The sequence below is a fragment of the Ursus maritimus genome, unplaced genomic scaffold (genome assembly GCF_017311325.1).
Source record: "Ursus maritimus isolate PB19 unplaced genomic scaffold, ASM1731132v1 scaffold_24, whole genome shotgun sequence".
Classification (NCBI taxonomy): domain Eukaryota; kingdom Metazoa; phylum Chordata; class Mammalia; order Carnivora; family Ursidae; genus Ursus; species Ursus maritimus.
Window position 1 is genome coordinate 4,608,761 of NW_024424897.1, and position 12,952 is coordinate 4,621,712.

At 62.5% G+C, this 12,952-nt stretch overlaps 1 protein-coding gene across 2 annotated transcripts in view; it reads right to left on the reverse strand.

The window, feature by feature from the left end:
- Positions 1 to 12,952, reverse strand: part of SEPTIN9 (septin 9) — a 132,890-nt gene that overhangs the window by 94,693 nt on the left and 25,245 nt on the right. The window contains exon 1 of one of the 2 annotated variants that reach the window (XM_040640141.1): positions 5,791 to 5,924. The exons of the other annotated variant lie outside the window; for it this stretch is intronic. Coding sequence (XP_040496075.1) covers positions 5,791 to 5,845 — 55 coding nt within the window. The 5' untranslated portion in view covers positions 5,846 to 5,924. Of the gene's footprint in view, positions 1 to 5,790; positions 5,925 to 12,952 lie in introns of those variants that run through there. 2 annotated transcript variants of the gene reach the window in all.

Genomic DNA, 12,952 nt, shown 5'->3' on the forward strand with positions numbered 1-12,952 from the left:
TTCCTGGCTGAGTGTCGGGGATGAAAATGAAATCTCCCAGGGCCTCAACCCTCGGATCAATCTCCCACCGGAGCCCCTGGCCGCCCCTGCTCCTCACCCCCCCACGACCATTCTGCACACCCCACTAGGTCTTTGAGGGTATACAGCACGTAGCCCACTGTTCCGGCCACACAACTGTGAGCAAAGACACACAGCCCTGCCCTCGGGGGGCTCCGAGCCCAGTGGGAAGCCCCTGGTCCAGCCAGGGAGGCGGGTAGGACTCCTTCCTGGGTTTGGGGGCCACCACGGATCCCCCGAGTCTGGCCCCCGGGTCCTTGCTGATAGTGCCAGCCGGGCTGAACCGTGGTGGAGTCCGGGTCTCTGAATGTGACCTCCCCTGACCCCTGGACACGCGAGGAGGAAGAGGAGGACGAAGCCCTGCTCTGCTCGGCCAGCGCCAGGGTCTGCGGGCTAGAGTACCGAGGAGCAGGCTGAGGCCACGGGCACTGGGCGGACAGGTCCCCGGCTCCCGCGGGATAGGTGCACCATCTGCACCTCCGTGTGGCCCTTGGTGCCACTGCGTCACATGCAGGCCACCATGTCACTGCCCCCACCGGCAAGACAGCACCCTCTGTAAATGTGACCTGAGCGGGTGCCCCCCACGTGCCGGGGGCCGTGCCAGCTGTGCCCACCACGGGCCCTGGGAGCTTCAGCTCTAGGTTTGTCTCTCCAGGCAGGGAAGCTCTTGGAGCCCCCACTCCGTGCCCAGGCTCCCCGTGGCCTCGGCGGGCAGGGGTGCAGAGCTCCCAGGCTCCCTGGGCACAGGCAAGGCACCTGGCTTGCCCCTACCCTCCCCCTCGGCCCCAGACGAGACTGTTTCCTTGCTTAAAGCCCACACACGAGCAGGACTTGCAAAAGGGCTGCTGGACAGGAGAACGCCCCACCAGCACGTGCCCTCCCTGCCAGGGGCTCCCTGCCTCGCTCCCCTTTCAGTCAGGCTGTCCAGCACCAGCCCATGACCCCCCCATCTGTGAGGCTCCGGGGTGGGGAACGGCAGAGAAGGCGGATGACCTCTCCAGGGAAGCAACCCCGCAGCCCACGTGAGCCCAGCCTCCACTCTGACAGGAAGAGAGCTGAGGCACCCCCAGGGAGCCCTGCCAGGCCAGAGGAGGGGCTCCCCCGGCTTGGCCAGGAGCCAGAGCGTCTGCTGGACTCAGGGGGAGTCCGGGTGGGCTCCACAGCTGCTACTAACCCGCAGTACCGACCACACCGCAAGCCTTACCCCAGGGGGACCAGACAGGCCCTTGCCTGCGGCCTTGGAACACCTTCCATCACCCAGATCCGCCCCCAGCCCCCCCAGCTCCAAGAGCGGCAGCAGCACCCCCCACGCTCCCGGGAGCAGGACCTGTGCTCGGGGCCTCCAGCCACATCGACCTGAATCCCAGGACCACCCTCGCAGAGAGGGGAAACTAAGGCTCCAGTTCAGACACTTCCCGTGCGCCACACAGCTTTCACTGGCAGTGGGCTCGCCCTCCTGAGCACTGCACCCCGTGGGCTCTCACTTGCCCCATCCATCACCTCTCTGGAAGGCCCTCCCCCTCTGGATGTAAGCTCTGCCCACCTGCCCCGTTTCAAACCTTCCCGGAGATCCGTGTCCTCCAGAAAGCCTTTCTAGAGGGATGCCCCGCAGCATGAGACGTGCCCCCACCTCCCCAGCCCAGGTCTGGCACTTAGCCTGGCTCAGAAGCCCATGACAGAGTGCTCCTGCTACCCCGTGCATGCATGTCTGCTCTCCTCCCCACGCCGAGCCCAGTCCCGTGCTCTGGACACGGACAGTACCCAGCCACTGCTGCGCTGGCAGCCGGTCCCTAAGAATGCTGTCCCCTCGTCGCTGCAGAACAGGCACCAGCCGAACCCCTCAGGCCCGGCTCCTCCAGTCCCGCCCAGTGACCTCATGGCCCCCTGGTCCCCACCTCCCGCCACCAAGGCGGGGACTATGAGGAGCTGGTACTCACAAGGGGCCTTGCGTCTGGCTGGAAAGCAGGAGGCATCACTCGAGAGGCCGCTGGCATTAATTAGGGACAGGTCTGTACCCATCACCAAGCAACAGGCCTTGTCCTTCTGGGATGAAAGGGGCACCTGCATCCAGCAGGCGAGGGAGCCCGTGTCCCAGGTATCTGTCTGCTCCCATCCCCCCAGGAGACCTGCTCCCTGCCCCCCGCCCCCCACCGGCCTGCTCTCCGGGGCCCAGAGCCTCCAGGACCCTTCCAGGAGGGTCCTCCAAAGAGACAGCAGAGGCTGCAGAAGGGCAGGCACGACCTGTACACGACAGAACACAGCTGCGGGACCGGAGTGCCCAGGATTCTGGGCCAGACTGCATTTCCACAAACACCCAGGACTTGCAGGATTCTTTCAGCGCATGCAGACATGGTTACAGCAAACAGCGCGGGGGCAGGCCGGCCAGCAGCTGGCACTTGGAAGGGCTTTGTTACACAAAGACCAGAGTTGTAATAGCGTTAGCCTTAACAGATTTGGCCCGCCCTCACCCAAGAACACGGCTCCATGCCTCCACCGACCCGGAGCGAGATCGGGGAACGAGTCATCCCTCCTGCCACCCCCTCCCAGGCCCATCTTCCTGGGGTGGGGCGGGGGGTCAAAACGCTCTAAAAAAGTCACATGAGCAAAATAGAAAACCCTCTTCCCGCCCTACATGGGGTTGTCCACGGAACTCCAAGGTTGTCCTTCAAGGGAAGGCCAAGGCCATTCTGGGACGTTCACGCCCATGAAGGACACTGCCACCCCCTCAGTGCCCGGGGCAGACGTGAACCCGACAGACACGTCCATGACAGAGGACGGGCTGAATCCCCACGCCTCCTCGACAACGTGACAGAGCCAAAACGGGAAGGGTGCCCGGGACGTGGGGCATCAGATCTACACAGCCCACACACACCGACCTGGGGCGGCTTCCTGTCGGCCCTGCAGGGGCGGCTGCTCCGGCCTGGACACCCGCCCTGCACCCCACCCCAGGTGCCTTTCCCTCTGCCCCGCGGGGCACGCCACCCTGGCCCCGATACTCTCACTAGCTCCAAACCTCCCAAAGACACCCGACAACGGCCCTCTGGCCCCCCTGCAGGATTCCAGTGTGCGAGGATTGCAAACCATCCCCAGCAACGCCATGGCTCAGAACTTGCTGGGCTTTGGTGGTGGCCCCTGGGGCTTCTGATCCTCAGCAACCAGCACGTGCAGGGTGACAGGCCGTGTCCGCCGACCCCAGAACTATGGGGGTGCAGCAGCGGCTGAGGGGCTGGCAGTCTCCTCCACTCCCCCTTTGGTCCTACCTTGCAGAAACCCCAAGACACCACGTCGGCAGCCACACAGACCCAGACCAGAGCTCCTCCAGCTCTGCTCTCGCCACTCCGGCTGCCTCCCCAGGACAGTCCCAACTCCCTGCGGGCACGCCTGGCCTGGCCCTCTGATCCGCTCCCACTGGCCCCTCCTTGTGCCCCATTCTCCAATGGACCAGCTCATTCCGGCCTCCCCCGCTTCTGCCTGCTGCCCGGGACCTGAGTGCTCTCCTCCTCCCTCCTGCAACTGAATCCCGACTTTCGCCCAAGGTCTGCCTCCTCCACGGTGACCTTTCCCTGCCTGGGCTCCGCCGCACCGTCTCCGTCACTGCTGCCCGGGGCCGCACACTGTCCTCCTTCGTTGCCCACGAAGGTGGGCTCCTTCCCCACCACACCCAACACCCAACTCCACTCCGAGCTACTGGGGCACTTAGGGAGGCCATTCCGGTCCCGAGCTGGCCGAGTAGGGCCCTCACACACCCCTCCACCCAGAAGCCCAGAGGCTCTAGCGCCCGACCTCTCTGCCTTCAGAGCACTCTCAGCTTGTCAGAGCACACGACAGGGCGACCGAAGCACACAGGGAACCAGAGGGTCCCTAAGAGTGAGAAATCTCCCCCTGGAGTCACATGGCTGCCCACTGTTGCACCAGGATGGTCTCAATGAGGCCATTGTCTCCGACCAAAAGAGAGGGTCAAGAAGCCACCTGGGAGGCCGGGCAGAGGCTGCCAGCATCTCCAGATGGGGCCTGTCGCAGTCAGGATGCAGTCACCCACGGGGATGTGGAGACAGAGCTGCTAACAGCCGGCATGGCCTGAACTGGAACAGCTGCAGGACCACACCACCCCCAAATCTCCGCCTCCCCCTCCTGCCTCGGGGCTACGTGGAGCCCACAAATCCCTCCGCCAGCCCCACGCTTTCGGGTCAGGGACTGCAAGCCAACCTCAGCCCCACAGGCCCCAGGGAGGATGCGCAGACAGCTCGGAACCTGAAGGGGGCAGCCGTCTCCAGACCGGCTGGTTCCCGCACTTGGACACTTAGAAGATGAAAGGCCCCGGGAGCAGCAGGGAGAGTCTCAAAGCACCAGCTGCAGGAGAGCCACGGTCTGGGCCCGCAGAAGGCGAAACAGAACGAAGGAGATGTAGGGAGACCCCAGTAGGAGCACGCTACCCAAAGCGTCCAAAGAGCAGGGCGTCCCATCGCAGCCCTGAAGACCCAGAGTCACAAAAGTGCTCCCGCTACCCAGCCAGCCACCAGCCGGCTTCTCCTCTGCCTGGTTGTGCCAGCCACTAGACCCCAAACACTCCTGTCTCTTCACACCCCTGCCCAAGCCAGCCTAGGCCCAGCCCAGAATCACAGCCGCTGCAGCTCTGCTTGGGATCCAGCCAGGCTCTGGTCCCGAGAAGTGCCCCACAGCGCGGCTGACCCCATGCGTACTGCAGAGCTCGGGACACACGGATCCCGGCCCTGGCACTGCCCCCGGGGATAGAGGACCTCCTGGCTCGGCCTGGCACCTGGACGTCTAAGTCCTTCCAGCCTAGCCGCCCCAAGGCCGGGCCCACCAGAGGGCTCTGCCCAAGGCTGCTTGGGAGCCCCTTGGAGGGGCGGGGGCTCCAGGTTCCAGCAGAGGCAGGACCGCCCCTCAGAATTCCGGCCCCAGAAGTGCTGCGGACTATTGTGTGAGCTTCCCTCCCGACCGCTTTATTTACTCCCCGGGACGCCGGGACGCAGAGCCACAGGCAGTCACGAGGACGCATGAAGGCGCGCGCGGGCGCGCACACACACACACACACACACACACACACACATACACATGAGGCTCAGGGCTGGGAAGACCCGAGCACTCGGAATAAGAGCCCCCCCAAGTCTCTGCACACACTGTAAACCCCGAAGCCGGGGGAGGGGACCAAAATGCGCTCCCTACCGGCCCGCAGGCCCCTCCGCCCGCGCGCCTCCCTACTGCAGGAGGCGGAAGGGGGTGTCCCCGGGCCTGGACCGGAGCCCAAGGGGCGCCCCCCGCTAGACCCTGCCGGCCCGAGACATGTCCGCTCGGCGGCCTCTCCGGTCGGAATTCGGCTCGGTCCGGCCCCGAAACTGGTGTGGGGGAGGGCGGCCGCGCTTTGGGCTGGACGCAGAGGCGGGTGACCGGCTCCCCGCCCCGCCGCAGGGCCGCGGGGGCCCGAGGGCCGACGGGGACTGGGACCCTGTGACGGCCGCGAGGGAGCCGCGCGCCCCGGCCAGTTCCGGGGCCGCCCCGCGAGTCCTCGAGGGGGCTGTCGCCGCTCGGCAAATACAATAAAAGGAAGGAAGCCGGGAGGCAGCGCGGGGGCCGCCGAGGCGCGCGGGCCCCCGAACCGAGTCCTCCACGTAGGCGACGCGGGCGCGGGACGGGGGGCGCGTGGCGGGCGGGGCGCCCCTTCGGGGGGTCCCGCCCCCTCTTCCGCGCGCCCGCGGCGCGCCCGACACCCACCTTCGAAGTCCGAAATGATCCCGTCCAGCTGCGCGTTGACCGCGGGGTCGGACATGGTGGCTGGAGGGCGGCGCGGCGCGCGGAGGGCGGCGGCGAGGAAGCGCCCTGGCGGCCCGGGCCCTGCGCCCGCACTCCCGCCGAGCAGAGCTGGCCGCCCGAGCCCCTCGGCCCCCGGGCTCGGCTGAATGAATGGGGGAGGCGGGCGGGCGCCGGGCCTCGGCTCCCCGCGCCCCCGCCCCGCCCCGCCCCCGCCGCCCGGGCGGATCAGGTTCCCGCACCCGGCCCGGCCTCCCCGGCTCGCACTGGCTGCTCCGCCCGCCCGTCAAGGCCGGGGCCTGGGGGGCTGGGGCCCGAGCGGCCGCCGCGGGGACAGGCCGAGTCCTGGGCGCCCGACGCGGCGCCCCGCTCCTCCCCGCCTGGCCCGCGCCCCCGGGACAGCGACCGATGCGGCTCGGCCCCTCCCCCCCGGACGCCCAGCCGCGGCCAGATGTGGGCGGATGTGGGGGCCGGGCGGCGGCGCGGGGGCGGCGCCGAGGGGGGAAGAGATTCCTCCCCTTCCCTGGGGCGCAGGGTTCCTCCTGCGGGAGGTTTTATTTACGCAGCCAAACAAAGTTCACCGCCGCCGCCGCCGCCGCCTTCCCGCGCTCAGCGCCTGCAAGGGTTAAGCGCCCGAGCTGGCGGGCCGCGGGAACCCCCGCCTGCGGGCCCGGAGCCGCGGAGCGAGGGGCGAACGCAGGAGTCACGTGGCCCGGGGGGGGGGCGCTCCTCCAGCGACTCCCCACCCCTACCCGTGCACCCCCGGGGTCGCTTGCTGCACCCTCCGAGCCAGGTGACAGAAAAGGCGCCCGTCTACGGGGGGCGTGGGGGGGGGGCGTGGGGCAGGGAAGAAGCGCCCCTTCCAGAACAGCCAGGGAAATGTGCCAGCCCCAGCTTCCAATAAGGGGGGCTGCTTGGTGGCAGAGCACAAACGTCAGTCCTCCCCCTGGTAAGGCGAAGATATTTGATAGGATCTGAAGGAAGGAGTTCCGGAATGGGGAAAAAGGGGGCTCCCCATCTCCGCTGTACCTCAGGCCTGGTCTTGCCCTCCAAGACAACCATTTCTACTCGCGAACACTGATTAAATTCTATCACCTACAAGGAAGGCAGGCAGGTCCCCCAGGCTGGGGACAACAGGACCGGTTGGAACTTGCGAAGCAAAAGGATGGAGGAGCCCCCAGGAAGGGCCCTCCAGGGCTGGCCTCCACAGCAGAGGGGGTCTCCCTTCCACTGCCCAGGCTAGTTAGTTAGGCGATCGGGTCTACTCTCCCCGTCATTACAGACCCAGAACCTCTGCCCCAAGTCAGGCCGGGTGAGAGTCCACAGCAGGGAAGGGAATATACCCTCCCTTCTGGTGGCCGTCCTCCTGGGTCTCAGGTTCACCACTGCCACTCCCCTCCCAGCCCCCACACCCCCCAGTCTGGAAAGATTCCGGATGTGCAAGGGATGCTGAGGCCCCACTGCATCCCAGTCATTCCGCACCTCTTTCTGAGAATCCACTGGGTTGGTAGCTTTATCGAGTAGAAGAAATCAGGTCCTTTCTTTTTAAGAAAAGCAGTCACTCCCTCCCTCGTGCTTTGGATATTTTGAACTATTTTCAACCAAGTGAGTTTGTGGACACCAAACTGCAAAACCACAGACATTTCAGATGCGCACACACCCTCCCTTGCCTGGGAGCCCGGGGTTTCAACAGGGGAGTCACCGCGGGCATGGACGGCACCCCGATGGCCTTCCCAGGGGCCCTGGCCTGTCATGTTGGAAAGCCAGCACCTGGGCCTGCCTGACAGCCCAGGCCTTTGGGCCACCTGTGCACCCAGTACTGGGAGTTTGGTGGTCCACGGCCGCTAAGAAGCAGCCGAACTACACAGGCCTCTGGGAAGATGCTGGTAGACAGCCTTATTCTGCAGTGTTTTTAGAAAAAGCACCTGGTGAGTGCAGACACACCCGGGGGATTGTTCTCCCAGAGAGCGGGCATGGAGTTCCACAGATTAGCAGTCGGCTTATTGTGCATTCTTCACGGCCATTCACAGCAGCGCTGCACAGATGTGTGCTTATCTCCTCGCGGAGCCCCGCCAGGGTGCACGCCTCACCAAAATGCTCCCCTGTGGGAACCCAAAGGACAATGGCAGGAGGGAACCGACCTCCATGGCCAGAAAGTGCCCCATGCTGGCATGACTGTGCTCTGGATCCCACCCGGTCCATACCCCCGCCTTCAGTCCAACCACCGCGGCCGCCGCTGCCAGGCCTCGACACCTCCAGGTAAGGAGATTCCCCGCGCTCCCTCCGGAAAGCCGACCCGGCACTTGGCCACACTCCCAGCCAGGAAGTTCACCCTTGTATCTAACCAACTGCTCTAATTGTACATCATCTATTTCCTCTTTTTTTTTTTCTGTCTTCAGAGGAGATGGGAAACAGCTGGGCACCACCCTTCACATAATAATCACCATCTCCAAACTCGAAGACAATCCGGCCGCTCCTCGGCCTTCTTTTTCACAGCCGAAATCACCCACCCCAGCCCTGTCTCAGCCCAGCCTTTGATCACCTCTGATGGCTTTGTCCAGTTCACAGAGTAGGCCTGATCCTTACAGGGAGGTGAGGGGTCCCTAGCCCCCTTCTCAGGGCAGAACAGTCAGGGCTGGGGGGGGGGGACAGGCAGTCCTGGCAGGGGCGCTGGGCAGATAAAGTGAGCAGCAGCAGAGAGAGGAAAACGAGCTTACATTTGGCAAGAAAAGGAGAACTGTAAGGCACATGCATTCCTCAATGGTGCTCTCTCCCACGGCCACGGAGAAGGCAGGGCTGTAGGGGAAAGTGAGATTAGAGGGGCCACCGGAGGGGCCGCCCACCTCCCAGGTTCCCCCATGAGACCTGTGGTGGGTGCTCCAAAAACACACGTCCACCCGAACCTCAGGAGGGGACCCGATTCGGTATGAGGATCTCTGCAGATGTAATTAAGGCGAGGATCTCGAGGTAAGATCGCTCTGGATGAGGGCGGCCCCTAAATCCAAGTGTCCCTGTAAGAGGCCAAAAAGGAAGAGACACGGAGAAGCCATGTGAAGTCAGAGGCAGAGAGCAGAGGGACGTGGCCACAAGCCAGGGACACTTGGGACCCCAGAGGCTGGAAGAGGCAGGGAAGGATTCTTCCCAAGAGCCTTCAGACGGAGTGAGGCCCTGCTGACACCTTGATGTTGGGCTTCTGGCCCCTAGAATCCTGAAAGAAGACATTTCCGCTGTGTTAAGCCCCTCGGGTGTGGTCCTTTGTAATGGTGACCCCCGGACACTCTACAGACCTCCCAGAGCCGTCTGTGAGCCACAAAGCCTGCCGTAGATCAGGACCACTGTCCGGCAGGTGGCCATCCTGACGGGATTGGGGGACTGGAGCCACCCCAACAGCAAGCCCCAAGTTTTAATAACACCTAAGGGGCCAGGGATGGGTAAGAAAGGTCTAATATGAAGTCCAGTTCTAAGTCTTTCTGGAAATGGGAAGGAGCAGGCCTGGAGAGCAACCCCACAGGTCAGGCCCTGGTGGGATGAGCCTTGGGAAAGAGAGGGAGGGAGGAAGTCGATGGGCGGAAACAGCCGTTTGGCTCAACCTCGGTATCCATGACCTGGGGCTCCATCTGGGGATTGGGGAGCAGAGGGAGGATGGTGGCTCCTTGCCCGGCTGCCCTGGGCCTTTGGACAGGACACCCTGTTAAGTGGACCATCTGTTTCCTCAAAGACCAGGACAAGGACCATGGTCTCAGCCCTGCCCGGGCCTGGCGCACAGTAGGGCCTCCCTGAGCTCCAGAGCCTTGGATTCGTCGGCTGCCCGACCTTCCACAGCCCCCAAGCTCCCTCGGTCCACCTTTGTAAATGGTCCCTCCATCCACCTAACAGCTCAGGCCAAGTGTCTAGGCATCACCCTGGGGTCCCGTTTCCCTCACCCCCACAGCCAGGCCATCAGTGAGTTTCCATCTCCAAAATGTCTGCAGGTTGGCCTGCTTCCGACCTCAAGTGCCCCCAACTCAGGTGCAAGCCCCCCTCCAGTGGTACATGCTGCCTAATGTTTAACAACCGGCGCTTTGGGGGTTAAAAAAAAAAACCACCTGATTGTTATGTAGCATTTGTCTATTTGTGGGTGTAAATACCCCCACCCTGGCCAATTTCAAGCCACCAGTGCGACGCCAGAGCTGGGAAGCTCTGGGAAGGAACCGTCCCCATGTAGCATTTCTACCGTACAGATAGGACAAGCGACGCCGAGCTCCCAAACGCGGAGGATATGGTAAAATGTACTGAAATACTTAGGAAACGTGAGTTCTGTGTATTTATTACCTTGGGTCGTAACGTCATTACTTGTAAGTAATTTGTATTATATAAACCGAACAGATACCTTGGTTTTATAATATGATTTGTTTCTCATAGGGCGATGGATTTTTGTTGTTGTTATGCCAAAACACACATAACACAAAATCTGTCACTTGAACCACTTCTAGTGTACCGTGGCGAGGCACACAGCGCGTTCAGGCTGTTAGGCACCCATCGATCCCGACCGTTCCCAGGCCGTCGCCGTGCTCCCAAACGGAAACTCCTACTTCCATCGAACAGGAATCCCGTGTGCCCCTCGGCTCCCGCCGGCCACGGCAGTCACCGTTCTGCTCTCTCTCTGTGAACGGGGCTGTTGGAGGGAACCACACACAAGCGAAATCATCCAGTGTTTGTCCTGTGGGTCTGGCTTGATGTCCTCGAGGTTCATTCACGCCGTCCAGCGGGGCAGGATTTCCTTCCTTTTCACGGCTGATATTCCGTTGTACGTACACACCACATTTTGTTTATCCGTTCATCCGTCGATGGACACTTGGGTTGCTTCCATTTTTGGCTGCTGTGAATGGGTGTGCCCACGTCCCTTCGAGTCCTGCGCTCACGCTTTCGGGCCCTTACCCAGAGGTGAAACTGCCGATCATAGGGTCATTCCATGCCACTTAATTTCAAGCAATAATTTATACAGAATTTATTCTGTATTTTATATACATTCCGTAAAATATTAATTACATTTTTTTTAGATACTACGTAATTAGATTTCTAATAATGGTTGTGTTTAACAACCGGCTCACAAAATATGTCAAAATGGAACAACTGGCTATGGCTGCATGGCCACGCTCTCCCTCCCGCACTGCTGCAGAGCCTCCTAACTGGCGTGCTTGCTTCTACTCCGGCTTGCCTCCATCCCCATCTCAGGGAGGCTTGAAGATCAGATTACATCACCTCCCGTGGCCTCGTTCACACTGAGAATCGAGTGCAAACTCCTTACCTTGGTTGCCAGGGTCCCACTTGCCATCGCCTCGGTCCACCTGGTCTACTCACTGGCCTGCTTCTTCACACTGCCTTCTGCCTCCTGACATTTGCCTCAGCCGTTCCCTCTGCCTGGGCAGCGTCCCCAAGGTGTCCCCCCTGCTGGCCCTCTGTCTGTCATTTCTGTCTTAACAATCAGAGCGACCATCCCAGGGTCCCCCAGGAGACCCCTTAAGACAGTGGCTTCGTCTCCTCCAGGCATGCGAGGGGGACTCCCCCAAGAACCTGTCAAATGCCTGTGGAATGACAAAGGTCAGTTGCCCTTGCAGGGTGGCTGGGTCATGGTGACTCCTGACAGGGAATCGGTGCAAGGGGGCCGGGGACACCCTGCATGCCCGCCAGCCGCCACACAGACCTGCCCCAGCCCCAGCATTCAGGATGACAGGCAGGGCGCCGTCTGCACCCAGACCAAGGCGCCGGGGCCCCACCTCCCTTTATATGGCCCTGTGACACCGTCCAAGTCCCACCACAGAGTCTCTCGGGCTGCCGGATTTTGAGTGTCCCCGCGAAGCCGGTCTGTGGGCACAGCTGACATTTCAGCAGTGTGTAGGCTACAGAGAACCCTTACGCCATCTGCCCAGCTGCTTAAACGCAGCCATAAGGTTTCACTTCAAAGGGGAATGCCGTTTTCTTAGCTCACGATTAATCTGTTCCCCAGACTCCCCAGCTATCGCCCCAGCCTGCTTTGTTCAGAAAATTTACAGCAAACTCTGACCACGGCAGCCCGGGCCTTATCTCTGAGGCAGGGAGCTTTTTAAACAAAGTATTACTCTTCTAAATTCAAGCTTTGGAGTCACAGAAGGAAGCTGCTGGCCGGCAGGACCCAGGCAAGCTCCCCACCCCCGGCTGCAGGCCTCCCGCCCCTGCCCCCGCCCAAGCCCCCCAGCCCCGCCGCAGACAGCTGCACGGGACCCCAGCAGCTTTGCAGCTCCCGTGGCCTGGCTCCGAGGGGGCCTGCAGCCCTGCCTGGCCCTCCCATTTTCCATTTCACTTGTGAATTTTACTGCAGGGACATGAAAGCCACTGGGACCACTTGAGCCAAGACAGGGGCAGCGGCTGCTCGCCCGCAGGGACAGAAGACTGCTCGGAGCCGGGACCCTCCCAGCTGATGCCTCATCAGCTGAACTCGGGGCTGCGGGGCATCTTTTATCGGCACGTCCCGTGGGCTTTTGGTTAGCAGATTCAGAAGCCTGGTTCCCCACCATGGGCTTGGTGGGTTATCACCAGCTAGGAAGGGGGAGGAGGAAGACAATGGCTCATGCTGTATTCCTGATTCTTCCCTCTTCACACAATCCGCTCCTACTCCTGCCCCCAGCACAGGGCTTTGGAAGGGACTTGAGTCCCCAGCCTGCTGGCAGCCACCGGAGGCTAGAGGTACAGAGATGGGCTGGGGGCACGCAGCATCCCCTGCACCCCAGCTGACTGGGGGGGGGGGGAGAAAAGCCCTCTTGCCCTCCCAGGAGCTCCAGAGTCACACAGGGGCCTCGAAGGAGGGGCTGGCCTGGTACCCACCCCAGCCTCAAAGCAGCAAGTGGCTGTGCCTCACTGCTGGGGCTGCCAGGACACCTGGCCAGGCCACATACCCAGAGGACAGGCTGTCCCCTCGGGGTCCTGACCTCCTCGCCACTTTTCCCAAGCAGGCACCCTGCTCCGAGGCAGGAGGCAGCTCACCAAGGCTGCAGTGTGGGGACAAGAGCTGAGTCACCAGCCTTCCCCCAGCTCCACGTCAGCAGGAACAACAGGATCTGAGCGGGATCCGAGCAGAGAAGAAAGGGCAACAGGCTCTCTGTGGCCGAAC